Raw genomic sequence first — 21,875 nt, forward strand, 5'->3', positions numbered from 1 at the left:
CCCACTGCTCTGAGTTTTATGACTACTCACAATCTTCCCACCAGATCTGTGGTCGAAGGTCACCATGTGTAGGATCTTCTGCTCTTTAACAAATGTACAGTAGCGTTTGACCCAACTTGAGCCAAAGGGAGGTGGCCCTGAAGAAACAAGGCACATGACATCCGCAATGAGTCAGTGCGTGGAGACAAAATTTGAAAAAAAAACAAACACTTTCCTTTGATTTAAGCTTTATTTTGCAGGTGCAACATGCTGCATCACTGCTGCTGGTGGTTAAAAAAAAATCACTGGAACAACACCTTGTTTTGTTCATAACAGGGATGAAAGAGAAATTACTAGTCTGCCCAAATTTTCCTGCCACAACAAGATAATGCCACTGACAGCCTACAGTAGGTACAGAAAACATTTCACAAGTTATGTTTTAGTGTAAGCAGGGTTGACACGCTTTTGTAATAAAACAATTCAAGGACTTTTCAAGCACTTTTCAAGGACAAATTAATCCCAAAATTAAGGGCCAATAACTCACATAGATCCTCACATATACCAGTCTGACCCAGCACAGTACTATACTATTTCAAGGACTTGAAAGTTTTACCTTAAATAGCCCTTCACAGGCAGTAGAAACTTAAGACCAGGCACCACCCGGGTATAGGAGGGGGAAAAAATAATTTTATTCCGTCAGGATGAAACTATGCCAGATTAATATGTACCCTAAAACAAGTAGTTTTTTTAAAATTATTATTATAACCTTTAACTTTCTAGCTAGCTAATATATCAAAAGAAAGGGCAAGAGCTGTAGGCTACACAACGCAAAACAAAGGCCATAATTTTGTTGTGTGAACATGGACACAATGCATTATTAATTATTTCAACAGTGAACACATACATTCATTCATTCATTATTTTCTCCTGATAGCTGGTTGTGGTTGGCATACTTGAAGATAGCTTGCGTAACTGTGGGCTGTGTGTCACCCATCCCAAACCAGAGAGGAAGGGCGAGGGTGGGAGCCTAAACAATGCGGGCTAAGTATATCAGAGCACTATTAAGGTCTTCATTTTTTTAACTCAAGCACTTTAAAGTACTTCTGGCAAAACTACTCAACTTCCACACTTTGAAGGAAAGTTGTAAAAGCCCATGGCAATGGACAGTATATACTTAGAGATTCTGTCTTGCATTCTTGCTTTTACTACATTTCCTTGCTGCAGTGTTTTATGAATGGATGTAACATGACTCCCCATATTAAATCAAGTTTAACAATATAAAAGTCTTACGTTTTTCCTGTACATAGAGGTAGCCTTCACAGCTGATAGGACTGGTCTGTCTGTATTCTTGAGGTGTCTCCCTGATCCTCTTCATCAGCTCGTACACCTCTGACCGCGCACCCTCAAATCGACTCCTCGTCTGGGGGTAGAGAGGAAGCAAACACATACTCCAGGATGTCAACTCCTGATCCTCAGTGGTTAGGTAGGAAGACCCACATAATGAGAGGCCACTGCCAATCAAAACTCAGGGCTTCCCTTGGAAATCCCTTTTTTTTCTCCAATTACATCAGTTGAATGCCTAAGTAGTGACTTAAAACTAAGAATGAAACCGAAATAAGAATGTAATGGCAACTTGGAAATTTCTGTAATTTCACTCACATCTATTAGGGTGTTTTTTATTTTCAGGTCAAACAAGAAGCACAAAAAGTATACGAGCACTCATTGTAATGGCTAGTATCAACTTCATCTGAATTAAAACCATAACAATAAAACATTCATATTTCTTACATTCTGAATATTGATCTGCAGCGCTCTTTTATAATGGTCAAAGTCCTTGGCAAGCTCAAAGCCCTGGTGATAAAAGGTGAAGACTGTCTGAAAGAAGGCCAGCATCTAAAAAGATCACAACACAGAAAGAGACAGATAAGATATGTTTATCAAGAGTCAGCAAGTGAAAGAGAAATTCATAACTAAATATAATGACCGAAATAATTATGACGTCAGCCTATAGAGGGATTGTGACATCATTTCAAGTAAGAAAGAAACTTTACCCCATGTGACACTTCAACAGTTGCCTTTGATTTTATCAATATGAAAGACAAGCCACAGCAGTGCTGGCATGCACACTCACCGGCTCCACACACTCAAACTTCTTTCTCTCTTGGATCTCCTGCAGTTTGCACACATAGTCCAGTGACTCCTCCTGAAAGTGCTGCCTCATGGTTTCCACCTGGATGTCTGCCTGTGGAGGTGGGGAACACACACCGCGATGATTATAGGGACAGATAGATGCGTGGAAGCCAAGAAGAAACATTATGGTCTTTGTGATACAGGGCAATTTGAGGTTTCTCTTGTTATGGCATTATATTCTTACAGAAGGGATACTGATGCTGGTTAGTGCTCTATTAAACACAGATGATGAAGTAAATTCATATGTCCAAAATAACAAAGATTTGTCTCATAGAGCTGTATAATCTGTACAAGATACAAAACCCTTCTGATAAATAAAAGCTACAAAAAAACCTAAGCATGTGCAACAGAGAAGGGATTCATCTTCTGAAGCAGCAGTGGTGGTAGAATTTCAAAATGTTATATAATAACCTAAACCTGATCTTCCTATACAGGATTGCAGGCACGCCAGAGCCTATCTCAGCTCACTTTTGGCTGAGAGGCGGGGTAAACTGAACATATATTTTCTTCATTGTCACTGGGCTAACATGTACAGACAGACAACACACTCAAACCTACACCTATAGGCGATTTAGCGTTGCCAGTTAATCTACAGTAATCTGCATGTCTTTGGACTGTGGGAGGGAACCAGAGCAGCCAGGAGGCAGATTTACACACAGAAAAGCCCCAGACGTTCAGGGGGATTTATTTCCTTCTCACTGTAAGGTAAGAGCACTAACTGTGGCATCCCAGAATCACACTATATGTACACAATAGGTTCTTAGATATACATACGATTATGTAACAGTACACAACCACGATTTGCAATGCAACACAGTTTACACCACAGATGACTTGACGTGTAAAGAAAATGTGGCTTTAAACACATGTTAGCAAGATATCTTTAAGTGTATTAAGTGAGTATTTTTTATCACTTTAAAGTTAGCTCACATACACTGTAGTACATTTCATAATTGTTGCCACTGTTCATTGAGTTCATGAACAACTGATGCAGTGATGATAAAGTTCATGACTTCTGTGGCTGTGAACTAATCACAGGGTGTATTTATTCAAGTCTGATAGGAATCAGTGTTGGTACCACAGACCCTTGTGTCACAGAGAACAGAACAGCCTGCAGTCATAATGTCAACAGTTTCAAGTGTCCTCTCTGGTCGGCGTGTATACAACATATGGGTAAGCCTTACATGGCTACATAGCATTGCAAAGAAAAGAAGACATTGATTAGTAAGAGGCTGCATATTCTCCAAGAATTACAATGATAATGTTGCGGTAGTGTAGCATGGATTGCTCCCCAAACTACAGTACAGCAACCAGATTTGACCTTGGTCGTACAACACAAGTGAGTACACATTTCCTTTCCAAACAAGCCAGGAAAACTGTTGCTGCAAGGCACGTCAGTGGAAACTCGCACGGTCAAACAGGCTTTGCAGCAAGGCTCTTCCCCAAGGCACCAAAGACCAAAAGCAAAAACAGGGATTCTCTAACTAAACAAATACCCTTTTCCATCCGTTTTGCTGTCATTATGAGTTGCCATTCTGCATGTTACATATCTGTCGGAGAGTTCAGGCAAGGATAAATACCTCTTGTAGTTGTGGCTCTTTCTTCTTTGCTGACATATTCAGAAGCTTTTCCAGGGAGCTGTAGTACTTCTCTGTTTCTTTCTCATACTTCTTTCTTTCCGCCTTGAGAAGGTTCAGAAGAATGAGTAGAGGCATAGAAGAAGAAAAAAATACTACATTATACTTGGGTACAAAGGAATCAAAGCCATGTGTGTAGAACAATTCATATGCTATTAGCATTCAACTGTGAAATATGGAAATTTTAACAATCATCAGGGTAACCAAGCATAAAAACACGTCAACTGAGAACTAGAAAACATACTGGGAAGAGGAAATAAACAGTCATACATTACCCTCACTGTACCAAGATGATCTTTCCTAAACTTCTCCAGGGGTTTCATTAAGGTTTCAGTGATGTTTCTCATCTAGACAGAGACAAAGCCTTAATCATTGCTCAACTCAATGACAAAGCCCATTAACATTTCATATGACACAACATTTTCCACTCTTAATTGTTTGCTGACTCCAGTGAAGAGTGGCAGCTATATACAGCTTCTTGGCCTCTAGGGGTTCTGCCTTATGATTGACACCCTACTGGCCTCGATTTAAAAATGACATAACTGAAATGACATAACTATTATTCTACTAAGTATCTTTGACTTCCAATAATGTATAAATAAAGTCAGCGTTTCTTTCCTCATTCCTCCTGTGCTTGTGCTTTGCTTGTTGCAGGACATGTCTGTGCCTGCATGCCCGTCCTACTTTTCCTTACTTTGCACTGTGATGTCATCCCACTCTGCTGAGCAGAGCTGTGTGCTGAGCAGTGTGTTTACCATTACAGTCTGAGCCTGGCGCTAAAACAGTCATCTCAGTCAGCTACTGATGATGGGCCCACTCCCTAACCTCAGACACTACAGACAGACATTACAAGAGAATGGCTGTTTATAGAACATGGCAGGCACTAAATTGTGCATCCCTGTCCAAAGAGCAGGAATATTTTTGATGTATTTCTTTGATGTATTTCTTTTTGAAAGTATTCTCCCCAAACTATCACTGTTAAAGTATTTGAAAGAATAAATTACCCTATTTCTAGTCAGTTATTTCTTATTTTCACCACCTTATTTTAGTGTTTACTCACAAACTACTATGATCTGCTAAACTTGCTTTTCCCTTCAGCAAATGACACTGGCACCAACCAGGTGCACACAGAAGCTTCAAAACTAAGTAGGCCTACATGAAACAGGAGAGGTTGCATCCACAATCAGTGCATTTACACGATGGCTGCAGTCATAAAATAAAAAAATTATGTCTTTAAAATCATTCAAAAAGGATTTTCTTTGATCTCGATGGAATCATGAGGTCAAGTGAAGCTCTCATGGAATTCATAAGGACTTAGGAAATGACACCCGGTGCTAAGAGAATCCGCCTGCACTTATACTTGAGCCAAGTCCTTTTCTTTTTGTGAAGGATAGTCCAGTGTACCCTATGCTAAAGGAAAAAAGAAAGGAAGCATTGAAGCACCTTTCCTAGCATTTAGAGAATTCTACCAGCTCCTGTCATGGCTGCCACTTTGTCTTTTTTGCTTAGGAAGCTTCTTTTGTGAAATAAACCAAAAGTATCTATTTGACAGCAGCCAATGTTTCTCTTTCCCTTTCTCTGCAGAGCATGTGCGATCATCAGTAGACCGTCCTAACGTCAGCATAACATGCAGGTACAGAGGGGGGTAGAGTGAGGGGAGATTGTTTTCCGGTTAATCGATTGTGGATGGCATCATTCTCTCAGATGGAAAATTTTTAAATAAAAAATGCTAAAATGGGTCGCCAAATATACTTTAGCAGCTGTTAATATACCTTGGCGGCCTGCCCAAGTAAAGTATATGTGTGGGAAACAATGCACTGGCCATCAAGCCTACAGCTTAAATTAAATCAAGTCTTCAAATAAGGGGCTTTTTACAGAAGTCACAAATAAAAGACAGTATATATAGTACATCGTGTGACACTTAACACTTCAAGATAAGTAGTTCATGACCAATTGACACCATTAAAATCAGGCTTAAAGTGTGGAACTTTGTATATGTAACTTCCTTCATATTTGAGTAAAATTTTTGTGGTTTGTAAATTAGCAATTTTAACAACGCTGACTAGATAGCTAGTTTCATGGCGGTGTGTCGTAATGGGCTGTAGTTTTATGTGGACCTCGTTTCCGGTAGTAGCTTATATGAATCTGTCTTGGTATTTAAAGCTGTAATAATGCTCTCCTGTCCTCTGTGCAGCCACTCCCAGCCAGGTGCTGTAACAGTGACCCTTAGACAGGCAACAACAGTTATACACCCTTAGGGAACTGGTTTGCTCTGCCTTCTGGATCCCGTCTGGGCTGTATATTGGAGAAAATTATATTATGAGTGCCTGTCCGGATCTCTGGTGGATAACAGAGTCAGACATTATTAGATGCAAGTATTAAAATATGGCCAGTAATAGGTGTAGGCTGGTTGGAAATGCACAGAGTGCAGGAGTATACAGTTGAACAACTTAAGTGCAATACAGTCAGACAGAAACACAGGTATTTTCCCTAGCTTTCAAGCAGGTTCTGACTGGTTGTTCTCACCATCAGCTCTCTTTGGTCTTCTAGGTTCCTGAGGAATGAGGAGAACTCTTGCAAAGACTCATCTGAAGAAAGGAAAAAAAATCAAACACGGTGGTAAATGCAACCATTCTGCCTCACTTACGATCACAACCACGCAGCCTAAAATACATTATGATCATCAACAGTTCCCACCACAGGTGCACACTGAAACCTGCTCTTACTTTGCTGGTAGTGAAAGAACCGTAAACAAACATTTACACTGCATGTCTGCATGATGGTTACAAAACCAGTGGTTAGTTTCCATCACATGAGAAGGCAAACCCACACTTACCGATACATTTCTCATCGTCGGTCTTCGCATCTCCGATGTACTCAAACTGAAACTCTCCCAGCAACTGGGCAAACTTTCGCTGTGCCATACCAAGCTCTGAAAGAAACATACAAATAAAAAAATAAAAAACACATTAGAAGCAGTGCATTGAATGCTTAATATGATTATACTGTTTGTTGTCAAGATCTACTAGATAAACAAGTTTAACTGAATCAAAATATTTCAACTACACACAACAATTAATTATTATCTTCATTATAAACATATTGTCAAAAGGAACAATTTCTAAGAAAAGTAACACAATATAAGCCATCATGAAAGGTAGATCTGATGCTTCACACAGAATTAGCCACTTTGCAAACATCCTGTCTACAGAAGTGTGTTGCATCCTGTTGCACATCTAACCCTGGTGTACCAGGAGGGCAGGTACCACAGTTTAACAACACATGCAAACAGAGAGCAAACGATTTTTAATTATCTGTCTGCAAGTCATAAATTACATAAATAAGGATGATTTGACAGAAATAGCATGATGTTACTGATGTATAATCCAAATAATGGATAGCCCGAGAAAAGGGTTGCTCATCATGGGCAAATTATCATATTTGTTTTTTTACGGACACATGGTACTATTTAGCTTTTTCAGATGAAGTAACAGTAATGAAATATAATGTAATGCAATGTCAGTCTTTTCAAGTCCCTATTTAAGAATAAGAATAAGAATAAAAATTACATTAGCAACAAAACTAGTTGTAGTAGTTGTATTTGGTAAATAGCAGTGTAATACGTGACTTACAGTGCGTGAATGTGCATCTATTGTTCTGATGAAAATGTAATATCTTCTGCTATCTTAATAAATCTAATTTAACAATGTATTGCTAAGACCAAATCCAATAATAACAGCATAAATCTCTCAGTAATCAAAAGGAAACTCTAAGCAATATTAACCAACAGATCTTTCCTGGAAAACCTCTCATGCAATTACGAGTTGTTATGAGACTTAGTTGATTTCAGAACAAAAAAAAGGGCCATAGCCTACAGGATAGCCTGGCACAACAAATCAATAAAGATCCCTTTAATCTTGTGGTTGTTAACCTGTTTATTAAATAGAGGACTATATGGATGCAAATACCAAGCCTAACCTATAGCTAGCCGAACCTCAGGCAAGCCCTAACATGGGTGACTGCTCTCTGAGAAATGCACTGACTCATGTAAACCCAGCACCCTACATAAATACCCTTACAAATACAACAAGATTTGTCCACCCTCTACACCCCTCCATATCAGTAAACAGAGCAAACCAAATCTATTTCCAAACAGTAAAGAGTTTCCCCCAGATGGGATCTCTGACCCATGGCAGTCCCCTGGGGAACCCTGACAGAATGCAGCGAAGTTATTTTAAGACTGGAGCTTTGAGCAGTATACTGAGGAGCAGTGTCATTGGATTTGGCAGATAGCTGGAACCCTATAGGGAACAATCAACTGAGCAACGCCACTGAATAGAGCTGTGAGACACTGCTGTAACTGCTACAAAGGAATGTAGAGCTGTAACTAACGATTAGTTTATTAATTATTTTTGCATTTTGCATTTCTTTGTCATTTATCATTTTAAATAACAAGTTGTTAGGTTTTAAATTGCTGCTTGGTCAATAGAAGGACCTTGAATTTGAATTTGAAGACATCAGTTTTGGTTTTGGGGATTGCAAATCTGCAGATTCATCTATAATGAAACACCCAATAGGTTTTGCCTATTCGAAGGGGCCATGTTATCAGCTCCCCAGCTAGATTCATAGTTGGGATGTTGTAGTAATGTGGTACTTCTTCCATGACTCCCAAAGTAAGTTTTGTTAATGTCAATTCAGGTTTTTCAATAATCAGTATTTTAGTTATTACATAGATCTTTGCAAATGCAGTATATTTAATTCAATTTTATTTTTATTTATTTTTAATCCACAAAACTATTCATTTCTTTGAGCCGTTTGTTACGTCTTGCTATTATCCATCCATGGGTATCCTGCAGCTTACACACTCCATGTTCTCGGGGCAGTCTGTGTACACATGCTATGGATTAAATCTGCAGTCAGGCCCAAAGCTTAAACATGTGAGAGGTGTTGGACAATGTCTGCCTGAGCCTGGCACAAAGGGCATCGCTTCTGCCTCAACTGTTTATTTCAAACAGTTTGACATACACTGCTGGACGCTCTTCAGCTCAATCTCACATCTTTACAATTCCAAAGCACACAAGGAAATATGGGCAAGTCAAACACCTGCGGTCGATTCCTTTGGCTAATTTGTCCAAGTCGTCGAAATACAGGAAGCGAAGGGACGCAAACCAAACAATGGGACAGCTTGTGTATCAGAGTATTTACAATTGTTTGTCCTTTGAGGAGGTCTTTATATAGCACTTGGAGGAAACGTTCTTTCTTTTCTTGGGGGTGAGGTAATTGTTGTCTTTAAGACATTTAAAGTTTTAACAACAAAAAAATGCTATAGAACTGTGCATAAGCACATAACAAGCAAGGTGCCTCAATAGTACAATAAAAGCAAATATATTCAAATGACAGTAAGCAAAACAAAAGGATTCATGACTTGTTTATGCCTCATAATAGCTCATTTCTTGGCTCATGAACCTCTGCAAGACACTGCACAGACCTGACTCCAGATCATTAATCAAGACTGCAGAGGGTCTACAGTACATTTGTCCTTTCCCTAGATACCACAGAGACACGGTAAACATAAAATATGTCACTGCACAAGCAACATTACAAGACTGACAAACAATAGCAGCACAGTGTCAAATCCTCTGGCTCAGATACTTCTTTAAAGATAGTATTTTGGTGAGGTCAGAAGAAATGGGAGGAATATTCTGGGATGTCTTATGACCATCATATAATCAGATGTGAGTTACTGCAAGATTTTGTGTAGAGTAGAAAATGTGTATTATAAACTTGTGTCAACCACAACAAATCATTCTGGAGATCATATTAAACATTCACTAAAAGCTTTTCACTTATTGGCCAACATGTTTCTGTCACACAGGTGACTTCTAACTGGTGTAAACACAACCTTGATGAACTGCTATGTGGGAGTGTTTAAGTACAGGTTACAGGCATTATTTTGAAAATAAAGGTATGGCAAACATAAGCCTGTCAGGTCATTATTTTGGAAGCAAACACTGAACATAGCAATTTTCTTTGAAGTGACTTTGAGATCTAGAAGGAATCTAAACCACACAGACAGCTTAAAATCCCAACCAGGGTGTCCAAGTCCATAAAAGGTGACTCTGGTCACTCTGGTCTAGGCAATAGTCCTTAATTTGCAGCACATGGAATGACTGCAGACAACACAAACGTTGGCATGCTCACTGAGCCTAACTCTATCATGGCATAAGTCCAGTAAGCAGGATGGAGACAGGACATTGGGAGTAGATCTCATTGGACTGAGCTTCTTATACCTCTCCTAGACTTAAACTGGGAGGCTTTCTGTATTGATGCGTGCCTCTTGTGCTGACTGCACCACTATGATCATATTTCACCACCACCGCTAATGTTTTCATTGTCCACTTGTAACACAGAATGTAAGTCCATTGTCATTACCATGAGTGGTGAGAATATGGGTCACTCCACTCACCACCATTAGCAGTTTGCTTCAAATTCGCTTGGCAGTTGGATGTAAATTTGTGAAACGTTGCAAAAAAAGAAACAATATGTGAATAAGGTATTTCCATCAACTAGTTTGGAGTAAATAAAGTAGGCTGTCTGAATAGTTTTGTCAGAAGATGGTGGTATAGGCTACATTGGCTGTGTCTGTAATAAACAGAGCAGAAGTAGTAGAGGTTGCAAACTGGAAACAAAAACAAACAGTTATTTGCCAACCGGCATTAAACCTTAAAGGAGAAGAAGAAGAAACAAAGCCGAATTTTAAGATTTTTTTATTATTTATTGATTATTTAATTTTATCGCTTCCAACAACCATTTCTAATGAGAAATTTCCAAATGTGCATAAAAAGATACATTAATCGAAACACAGCTGATGAGGCACTAGGGCGCTGTCTTGCCATGGACTCTTTCTTTCCCTTTTTGTGTTTTGTTTTCCAACTTTTTACTTTTTTTATTGTTTTCATGCCATTACCAATGGATCAGCATCTTTCAGCACGTTGTTTTGGTTTCAATTGTTTTGGTTAACACTCTCTGCTCTCATCTGCATTGTTTCCTGCTGCAGCATGCAGCAGTTTTCAGCTACAAGGCAGGCTGTTCAACTGTCCCAAAGGGGCTGAGAAAAAAATTAATTACTACTACTTTAACTAATATCTCTGAAACAGTGTTTTGCTGGGATTGTTCATGTTTCTGCCTCCTCCCCCACTGCCTTTCAGTTATGACTTCACCTAAAGCTTGATCCTAGGCCTCTTGCTGTTTTCCATCACTATACCCCATCTTAGTGACATCATTTTGAAAATATAGCATTTACTGTAATTGCTGTAACTCAATAGTCTTTGTTTGCCCTTCTAATGATCTTCATATCCAGGCTTGAAACTAAGAGTGCCCAGCTGCTGCTCTGTAATCTTTGAAGCAGTCTGCCAGAGGAACGTGGGGAAGATGAATCTTTCGTCCTTCAAATCCCTGCTTTAAACCTTTTATAGAAAAGCAGTTTTAGAGGTTGAATATTTTCTTATTTCATCCTCCTGCTGTGTCTCTGCTAATCACGCCCTTTTCAGGTGTTTGGGCTCTGCCTTTGTTTGGCTTTATTAGCAAAATTTTTTTTTACTTTTACACATTTTCCACCTGCATGCCAGACAAGAATGAAGCATCAGCTACACCACATTTCTATGTTATAAATAAGAAGTACGTGTTATAATCCGTTGTTAATTGTAGTGGTAGTAGTAGTAGTAGTAGTAGTAGTAGTAGTATGTGAAGATGTGACCTTTATGGAGTCACTGTTGGTCAACTGTAGTGCTCAAATTATGCCAAAACACATAGAAACCTAGAGTGGAAAGTTCGGCTGCTCCCCCAGATAGTAAAAACATGTTTTGACAACATAACACTGAACCTTGACACACCTTAACAGAGCCTCAACACACTATATTGTGTCTGACGTAAGAGCAGGGTAGTATCCAGTGTCACTGTACTGTAAAAGACAATGAAGAGCTGGTGGCATTTTGACATTAAAATCAATAGCATTCAAGCATTCAAGCATTCTTCAAAGTATCATATGATTAAATAGAGCATAATAAATGCAAGTATTCAATCAGGTTGTTGGTGATGCATTGCTTTGCCATCTCTTTCATAATTTACTTACCTCTTTTTATAATGTACATATATCTACAGGGAATTTGGGTCAGGTACATTGTATTAGTATATTAAGGGTATCTTTTATCTCAGCAAAGACAGCATCAAGGCTCAGGTCTATGTGGACAATTAGTGTGTACTCCAGGAACAGTGATGTCAATGGATAGATTTGCAGGCTCTTTATTAGAGCCATATGTAAGCTTGATGTAGAAATCACGCCCATCCACAATCTGATTACACAAGCTGCATGCATGTTTAACTCACTGCAGGGTGGACAGTTAATATGAGAATATATGAGGCCAAGCTGTGCGGACTTCATTACATAAAACATGAAGAATGAATGTTATCCGGTTACACGAAGCTCCTCCGGCTGTTAAATTGACGTCAGGCAACATTCAGAGAAGAAAAAAACAGAAACAGCGTTTGTGTCCCTGTGCACTGTCAATTGAAGTCATAACAGCATAGATCAACTGGATACAATCAGTGGAGCAATAAACAAAAGTGTCAGATGAGAGAGGTCTGCATAACAGATTGAAATGATAGCTGCTGTCCTCGAGGAAAGAATCATCACAAGATAAAAACACCTCACGCACACACACGCTCAGGCACACAAGAGTCCAAGGCTTCTCCTGCTTTTTGCCTTTTAAAGAAAGGCATTTCAGAGCAAACCTGGGAACTGTCAAACTTGGCTAGTTTCTCTGCAGAAAGCCAGAGACCCCAGTCTACTGGCTTCAGCGTATGAGTCATACAGACCCCACCTTACATCTATCTGATATTACAGGCCAGCTCGTTCTGTAACAGGAAAAACATGAGAAAAAAACACTGGTGCCCCTAGTCAGAGGAGGTGGGAAGAAAAACAAAGATGACACAATGGGGAGGGTACTGAACAGCACCGCACAACAAAAGCTGTGACCACTGTCACAAAAAGACAGCATGAGGAGACAAAATATTTAAAATGTCCTAATCTTTTGACTCTCAATCATGAGTAAACAATGTCCAAAAGGCTGTTTTAAAAATACTTTCATCTGATTTTTTGATTTAAATAAAAAAAAAGTCACAACTCTCCAAATCCACAATTCGATTTGATTTTCGATTTTGATGTCATGATTCAATTCAGTGTTGAATTTACATTGTCTTTCCGCACTGAAGGCTATGTTTATTTTTAGACTTAGACTTTCGTGGGCTGACAACTGTCACTTCTATTTTTCTTGAGGTGTACTTAAACGCACCATGACATCCTTGTTAGCGCGCTTATCCTTTGCCGTACATATCTATGTGGATGTCAGAGTTTAAGACGTGCCCCTGAATGCAACATGAAGTCCTTTTGAGTGTGTCAAACTCCAGCAATGACAGACAGCTGAGGAGAGAAGCAGAGATACATCTATGGAGATAAAGACACCAAAACACTGCAGAGACGTTACTTTCAGTACAAACTGTCACTATTTGGCGGGGATTTACCCGCCATACGGAAATTGCGCCCACATTTGGCGGACTCCGTTTCTGACTCAGCCATTCTTACAACTATATTTACAGTAGTTATAGAAACTGTGCACTGAAGAAAATTATCACTGAGGGGAAAATTCTCCAGTGTAACATGTATGAACTCAGCAGTAACACACGTTAAAACCACGTGGTTGATACCGCAATTTATTTATTGTCGAAATTGAAAGCTCATTTCAATAATTTTTCGAATTACAAGTCAAAATCGTAACAACCCTAATTGGGATAATATTGTGAATCAATTATTTAAGCCAGGATAACTGATAACTAAAATGTTTGCTATTGTCCCATCCCTAGTTAAAATAACCACAAAGTATGACTCATTATTTACACACAATTATAGATACCCAAACTGATTGATTCAACTGTAATTGAAGTAGTCCACAGCTTGGGATAACTATAGAAAAATTGTCCATGTCTACGTCTTAACAGTGATGATCGGGTAAGCTTCCACTGTACAGCAGCAGTTAGATTTTACTATAATTCCTCCAGAGGTGAATTTGCCTCAAAATTACATACAACATTTACTCTGCGTGTCTCTCTCAACAGTGCTGCAATTATTCCTTAATTACAGTCATTCTTGCAAAACATCACTTAGAGCGCATTTCAGGATAAAATAGTTATTTCACTATTACAAAAATGAGTTTACCCAAGATAATGAACATGAATAACCTCAACTTGCTTTTCATTTACTGTGTGTCTTAAAGCAGGAAACTTAACATTACATGTTCTGGCTGCTGCAGCAAAACTTTTTCCGCAAACCAAACCACAAAAGGTATGTATATGTCAAAGTTCAGCTGCTGAAGATGTCCACAGTGTATTCATTGGCGCCTGTTGGAGGGTTGTTTGTTATGATTTCTACGGTCTCATCAGATGTGCCACTTAGGTCAGAACATGCCTGGTCCAGGCCCTCGAAGAGCTGCCAGCGTTTACATGCTGCGCCTTTCCACACTCCTTCCTGTTCCACTCTCCCATCTTTTCCAGTATGAATCCCTGCTCCACACTCCGCTCCCACCTTTGCCCTCAGCTGAGCCAGCCCAACCATCCCCTCCCACAATCTCTCTTCCCCCAAAGCAGGGATTACTTCATTCATGACTTCCTGATCCTCAAAACAAGTCTGAAGGGTGAGGCTGTGCTGAACAGCATCCTGTCAATAAAGACCATGTGGCTTATCAAAGATGTATCAATATCTGATAACATATCCACAAATTGACAGTACATCATGCAGTCAAAGGGGCTTCACAGTTGCACATTTTAGTATCCACATTTGCTGCTTCTACCATAAAAGGCACCCTGACAGCACAGTTGTGCCATCAAGCAACTCACTATCATTTTTATAGTAGGCCTTGTTGTTTCTAGAGATGAAAAAGCGTTCCTCCCACATGACTTCACGTCTTGTGCTAATGCGATTTTAATGAAAGATTGGGATGTGGGTCTTTGGCAGAATCAGTAATGTGATTACAGAGAGCAGCACTGAGCCAAGGCACACCATGGCAGGCTACTCTTCAACCTGTCTGCCAGTAAGAAAGAGACCTTCACATGGCTGTTTTTTTTTTAAAGCGGAACTGAAAGCGACAGAAAAAATCATTTTTCTTTATTTGACAATCGGTCAATTCATCAGAGGAAGTCCAGCTGGGAAATGACAACGACTGACCCCGACCGCAGCTCTGCCCAACGTCACGTTTCAGAGGATTGCAGCAATAACAGAACATGCAGGAAACGACCTCACACTTGATGAAATAAGAAATAACAAGTTTACATTTCCTGCTACAAACAAGAAATCAATGCTTTTGCTGAGGACAACAGTGAGGGGTGGTCGAGAGGGTACAGACAGGACACAGTTCCTGTGGAGGAAACCCTCTGAAACAGAAGCACATCTGCACGTTGCTCCTCTAGTGGGCACTTCCATGTCATGGCTCTCTGGCCCCACGCCCCGCTATAAAGTTTCCTCCCAGAACCAAGGTCTTTCCGTAGTGGGACATCCTCCCAGCCGTACGAGTGGAGGGAGTCACTGAGAGGCTGAGAAAGGCCTGGGACTTGGAGATCCACTATTGTCTTTTGGATTGTCTAAACAACAGATCCCTCTGAGGTCAAACAGCAGAGTAAAGCATTTTATTATACAACTCTTTCATCCACAATTGTAAACAAGACCAAATCTGTCAGTGTTTACTACAGAATGCAAGATTAACCATTTTACTACACTGCTGAGTGTTAAATCTTGTGAGGGGGCTGGTGGTGACTGTCACACACAGAGAGGATTACACAGCTTAGCCTCCCCAAATCAACTCCACTTATCAAAAACAACCTTCTGAGTTCATCTAGCGAGGCTACTCAATCTACTTCAAAGCTGCAAACTACAAACAATGACGATACAGAAGGAGACAAACTGCTGGTCCTATTTTGTATCATCTCTCTGAAGAGCAGAATCAAACACAGGGTCACATTCTCATGAGACAAGATTATCAGAGTTATGTCCAAGTTATAAGAGCCAGGCTGGCGCTGAGCTCAACACTGACAGTGTAAATTAACAACGCGACTACTTTATAACTTATTTATACTCCAGTTACAGCTACAACTACTGTGAACATACCAGTGTGCTTAGACAAAATCTGAGAATAGGCTGAAAGACTGCAGAAACAGCCTTTAAATGTATGTGGTATGATTTGGTTTAAGAATTGGATTTTTTGGAGAGCTTTTTTTATTATTTGTTCTGGTCAATGGGAGAACAACAGGTGGGATGACATACCTGTAAGCAGGGAGCAATTTTTTTTTTTTTCCACTAGCCAAACGGCTAGTGAATGTTATACTTTTACTAGCCACTTAATAGATAACCATTGTTTTCAAGTAAAGCCAAACTACCAGCCACTTGGTGGATGGGGCTTGGAGTTTGAGCCTTGCCTGTAAGTTAAGACTGCAACCAATGATAATTTGGGAAATGTTCATATTTGAGAAGCTAGAACTGGCAAATTTGGGGTATTTTCCTGCTTTTTCCAAGAGAGATATTTGCACATCCTTGAGAAAAGAAGATCTTGTTCTTGGTTTGATTGGGACTGTAACATTAGTGTGATCAATAAAAAGTGATCAGTGTGCTGATCTCCTTTTCTCAGGGCATTTTTCCTGAAGAAATTACTTTACTAAAAGAGATGTTTTTTATCTATCCGCTTATTGTTTCAGCTCTACCTGCAGCATGAGTGTTACTATTGAAAGACAGCTGACAGCTTCTCTCAGCAAACTTTAGGTTAATCAGCCCCACCTTAAATTAAATATCAAGGTGGGAAACACCTTTTGTACATAGCAGTGTATTGTTTTCATGGCTGAATAATACAGACAACAGCCAGCCCATTGGCATTATCATCTTAACATTTGCTGTGGCAGTTGGACGATGTTTAGTAAGTTGTTATACTACTGCTTTTAGCAAGGAGAGTAAACACCATGATTACAGTGATCAGAGAATGTCAAAAAAACAATCATTTGAGATAGGAAGACGGGACAGGCCACATGTTCAAAAATGGTCTTCAGTATTTCACAATTAAACAATGAAGTGATTGATTGTTTAGTCTATGAGAAAGATGCTCAAAGTGACATTTTCAAATTTGCGTTTTTTTATCCAACCAACAGTCTAAAACCAAAAAACTTAATTTACAAATGTTTGATATGTTTGCTTAAAGAAATTCCTAAAAAGACTTCGACAATTATCAAAATAACTGGCAATTCATCTTCTTTCAATCAATGAATCCACTAATCATTACAGCTCTAGAACAAAACAGACTGAGAGCAGATGACCATGACCATCAGCTCCTTCTTGAAACTTTAACTGACTCTGCATCTGTCACAGTGGGAGTGTATAATGACCGGGGTTCCCTATTCCTTGTCATACTCTCATGAGGCTAACATGGACCTAATGAGGGGTAACTTTGATATGTGTGACACACTTTGAATCAACAGAAAAGAGTGAGGCATAGTTTAGCCACAGTCATATAAGGCATGAAATACAAGACTCTACATGTCCTCTCCTGAGACAGGATACTGTGCATCAGTTTACACCAACACCAACTCATCCGTGTGCAACAGTGAATACCAGAGTTCACCATAGTGCTCCGAGTTCGCATGGTGACTCCATGTGGCTCTGAAAGCTGAGTCTGAAGAGCATGACGTGTAATCTCCCAACTGTAAGTCACAGCAGGTAAATTAAACACAAGCAGAAAAGCATGAAGACGAGGCCAGGATGCCCAATTACTGTTCACATGAGGTTGACATATGTGTTATTTAGGCAATGCTGAACAAAAAAACAAATGCCTGCCTGAGATTTTTTGAATGCACAAATGAATAGAGCTGAATGCCTTAGCAATATGTGGGGGTGATATTCACCATGATGAGAGAGGTCAGAGGAGAACGGCGAGACTCACTCAAGCTAGCAGGTACAATAGATAACAAGTATGCAAATAACTAGCTTAGCACAACAGAACTGTACAGTGCAGGAGGACAGTGTGAAGCAGAAGAAGCTACAGCAGCGTTAGTCCAAGCTGGGTTCCTCACGTTAGACAAGGTGACTGAGGAGAAGGAAAAGTACTTCCACTTTATAAACACTTGTCAACAGTACAGTTTTGGTGTCGATGGCGTAACACTATGCAGAAGTGTGCTCGAAGCACCCAAATACCACTGCTGCTTCATCTGAACGTCTCCGCGTACTTCATGACCTTTTGACCACGTGCCAAGTCAAATTGTGCTCTTTCAAGACCTTTATAAAGGACTGACAGTGATTTAAATTCACTCTAGAAACCTGCAATGTCCTCAGAGCTCAACTTAACTAAAAGAGGCTACTTCAGGGTGAAGATGAAGCATGTGTTCGGATGCCTCGGGCTCATCATCACAGTGCGCGTTATCAGATATTTTTCAGGTGTTCAGTACCATGATATGTGCTCTGCTGTTGTGCAATACATCAGACTAAACTCCTAAAATGAGCAAAACAAACTTTTTTTTAAAAAAACAACACATTTTTAACTACAATTTGCTCAAAATCTTTAACTTTGGTCAAGCCAATCCTGTGCAGTGATTACAATAATATTATGTGCTCATGACACGATAATAAATCACAATATTCAATTGTTTAAGCAGAGGGGGAATTTCTTGGACAACTTCGCCCACTTCCTAGAAGTGAAGAGAAGAAAAGAGGGGGAAGAGAGAAAGTCAAAACACCACCAACACTTTCACTCTGAAACAATCACAGATAACTCTTTTATAATCTATTCATTTTGTTTAACTATTTGCAGAAGTAAGTGTTGACAATCCTTTTCATGCCTATTTTATTCGTACCAACTACTTTACTCTTTGGTGTTTTACTCTATAATAACTACTTCATTGTTTTCTATCTTATTACTACTTCCATCTTATATTTTGCACTACGCAGCTCAGGGAGATGCTTCACTGTTTCGTTACTCTGAACAATGACCATATAGACTTAACATATATGGCATAAAGATCAACTTTTTCTGTCAGACCGACGCACTTCAGCTTGTCACCTGGACTCTTAAGAATGCTAAATTGTCTCCAAACCCTTAGTGTGCCACGAAAATCCTGCTTGTCAAAAGCTGTTGAACACTGAGAAGTCAGCTTAAACTTAGATCACCGTGCAAGCTTCTGAACTTCTGGCTCTCCTAAGGGAAACAGTTAAGTGCACTGAAACAAGTGTCTGTCTGTGGATTTTAGAGTAGAAAAACATGTTGTGCAGCAGTCCAAAGCAACTGTCGCAGTGCTGCTGGAGCATGCCCAAAGCTTGTCTGGGACACTAAAGCATTGTACCACTGTAGTATCAGTAATGGTACGTTAAAAAAAACAGAGTCAAAAGTTATTCACACAGGACGTGGTAATCTTAAAGATACTTAAAGAAGATCTTCAAAAATACTGTTCGACTAAGCAACTGGAGATGTTTCATTACATTTTGATTCAATAAAACACTTTTAAAGAGTCTTTGTCAGCAGTCCATTTTTGATGACTATGTGTTGAAGTCTGCATGTAAGCACTGGGCACCTTGAAGCAAGCCCAGCCCACTGGACTAGAGTTCAAACAGATAACAATCTAATAATCTGAGCCCGGCTGAGGTGTGTGTGACTGAGAGCAAACAGACCAGAGGGGGTTATCCAAGAACTAGAGGCCTCACATTTCTCCAATGTAATCCTCATAAAACAGAAAAAAGAAAAAGAAAAAAGACAGCAATATTCAAACAGATAAGAAAGACAACGCCTTGATCTTGTTATCAACAGGACAAGCCACTCATTACCTCACAATTAGTTGAGCAGGCTGGTTTTTTCACTCATGACATAAGCAAATGGAAAAGAAAATCACTGAGAAAGAAGTGTTTTTATATATATATATATATAAAAAGTGAACACATCTGCAGCTCTTCTCAAAGGGAGTGCACGGCTCTCCTGACTGAACTTAAGAGACTTTCAACGAACACTCAAGTCAACTCACGCTTCGTGGCATTGATGAGGTTCTTCCCATCTTTGTACAGTTCTTTGATAAACCTGTTAGTTTTGTCCAGCTCTGCTTCGTGTGCCTTTATTTTCTCCCTGAAGCAGGGGCTGTCCAGATAGCATTCACTGAATTCCAGCGGGTGTAGTCCCATTTCTGTGACAAGACTGATAGCTTCGTTTACAGAACGGAAAACTTGAGGGGGGGGTGGGGGGTCAAAATGACGCTCGCTTTGTAGCTTAACACAACAAAAAAAAAGAAAATTAAAAAAAAAAAAAATTAGACGATACAATCAAAAGAAATACCGCTTTTTAGGCAGGCAGAGAAAACATAGCTACGTCAAGTAGCAGCAGCTAACGGCGGTTAGCATAGTAACTTCTGACATGGGCGCACGGGTGTTGCTCCACAGTTGTCAAACAACGAAAACGGAATGGCGAACAGGTAAAAGCGGTTGAGAGGTGATAGCGGCACGCTGTCGGGTGAGGTCGGTTCACAGGAGTCGTCAGAAAGCCATCGTTGCTGTGTCCGATTTTTTCCTTCCTCCATCAAACGCACTCCACCTCGCGAAGTGACAGATTGAGAAACTCTGCTGACATCTGCGTGCGTGTAGCAAACTTCTGCCAAAGAGTGTCTAGCCTCCGCGAGAGGGGGTGATCGTGTGTACTTCCGCCTTCGCTTCGCGGATTCGGTTGTTTGCAGGTCGAAAGGTGCCAGCAGAGGTGAAACGTCCTTTATTGATTTTATTCTTTTATTTATCTCTTCATTTTTTATTTTTTTTGTGTGATTTTGCCTTTTTAATTGCTTTTATTCCTGTTATTTACTCATTCTGACTTTTTGTGTTTTTACATTTTCTTTTCTGCCTTCTTGTTTTAACTCAACTTAGACGAGGCTTCCTTGTGTTTGACTTCACTGTTTATTATTATTAATATTATTATTATAAAAGGAGCAAGGAATGGGCAAAATTGCAAGAGTCAACACTTTCCAAGCTGTTTTAAGAAATCTCATGTATAAATGTATTTGCTGTCTTAATGTCTCTGAAAATAAAATCATCCCAGCTGTGGAGTAACTGGTGCAGCTGTCTTTTTGTAAATATGTATACTGTTTCTCTCTTTTAAACAATGATCTGTTATTGTGATTTTGTGTGTAATTCATTCTTTGGAATGCAGTGTCTTTTATCTGGACCCTGAGTCTGTAATGAAGTTTGAATTGAAACTGAACTGACATGGCCTTAGAATAATAATTGCAATGTTTTTAGACTGTTTCACGATACACAGTATATACTGCGGGATTTTGAAATCATCTCAAAAGCACTTTATGAATGCAAAGACTTCACAACAAAATAAAATATTCCAATATTTCTGGTGCTTTCACAAAATATTAACACAATAAAATCTTTGATGAATAATCATTCAACCAGTAATGTGGATATAATGACCAAGTAGGCTGGTTAAGGGTGAGTAAAAGTAAAACAAGTAGAAAAGTCTTTTAAGTTTGGAAAATGACATTTTTAAAACCAGGAAAAGACAAAAACTTATGTCATATCGCAATTTTGTATAACGATATCCAAAAGGTGATACACAGTCTCATATCATGATAATGATATAATAGCCTAAAAGAAGTATTCAAATCTTTTACTTACATAAAAAAAATAACAGAACAAAACAAAAAAACTCCATTAAAAGTATAATTTTTCTTTCTGAAATGGGGTAAAGTAAAAATATAAATTGGCAGAAAACATGAATACTCCAGAGGAGTACCTCAGAGTTGTACTCAAGTAGATGTACTGTACACAGCTCATGTCATTACTTCCTGAAAGCTATTTTAAAACTAGATTCTGCTTAAAGGTTTAACTTTTTAGACATCTAGGTTGCACTTGGGCTATAACTACTTCAGCAGGGTTTAAATGATTATATTTCAATGTGAAGCAGGACACTGGCATCTAAAAATGGCGATGCCAATGCTTTGTCATGCCCTATA

General features: G+C 39.3%; 1 protein-coding gene across 2 annotated transcripts in view; it reads right to left on the reverse strand.

Moving 5' to 3' along the window:
* arhgap10 (Rho GTPase activating protein 10) overlaps positions 1–20,130 on the reverse strand; it is a 53,215-nt gene extending 33,085 nt beyond the window's left edge. For both annotated transcript variants that reach the window (XM_073465255.1, XM_073465262.1), the window contains exons 1-9: positions 19,899–20,130; positions 6,643–6,738; positions 6,333–6,394; positions 4,082–4,153; positions 3,750–3,851; positions 2,111–2,221; positions 1,768–1,872; positions 1,270–1,399; positions 31–137 (exon numbers count right to left, since the gene is read on the reverse strand). In XM_073465255.1, the coding sequence (XP_073321356.1) occupies positions 31–137; positions 1,270–1,399; positions 1,768–1,872; positions 2,111–2,221; positions 3,750–3,851; positions 4,082–4,153; positions 6,333–6,394; positions 6,643–6,738; positions 19,899–20,052 (939 nt within the window). In that variant the 5' untranslated portion in view covers positions 20,053–20,130. The remainder of the gene's footprint in view (positions 1–30; positions 138–1,269; positions 1,400–1,767; positions 1,873–2,110; positions 2,222–3,749; positions 3,852–4,081; positions 4,154–6,332; positions 6,395–6,642; positions 6,739–19,898) is intronic.
* Between the last annotated feature and the right edge of the window lie 1,745 nt (positions 20,131–21,875).

The sequence above is a fragment of the Pagrus major genome, chromosome 1 (assembly GCF_040436345.1).
Source record: "Pagrus major chromosome 1, Pma_NU_1.0".
Lineage (NCBI taxonomy): Eukaryota > Metazoa > Chordata > Actinopteri > Spariformes > Sparidae > Pagrus > Pagrus major.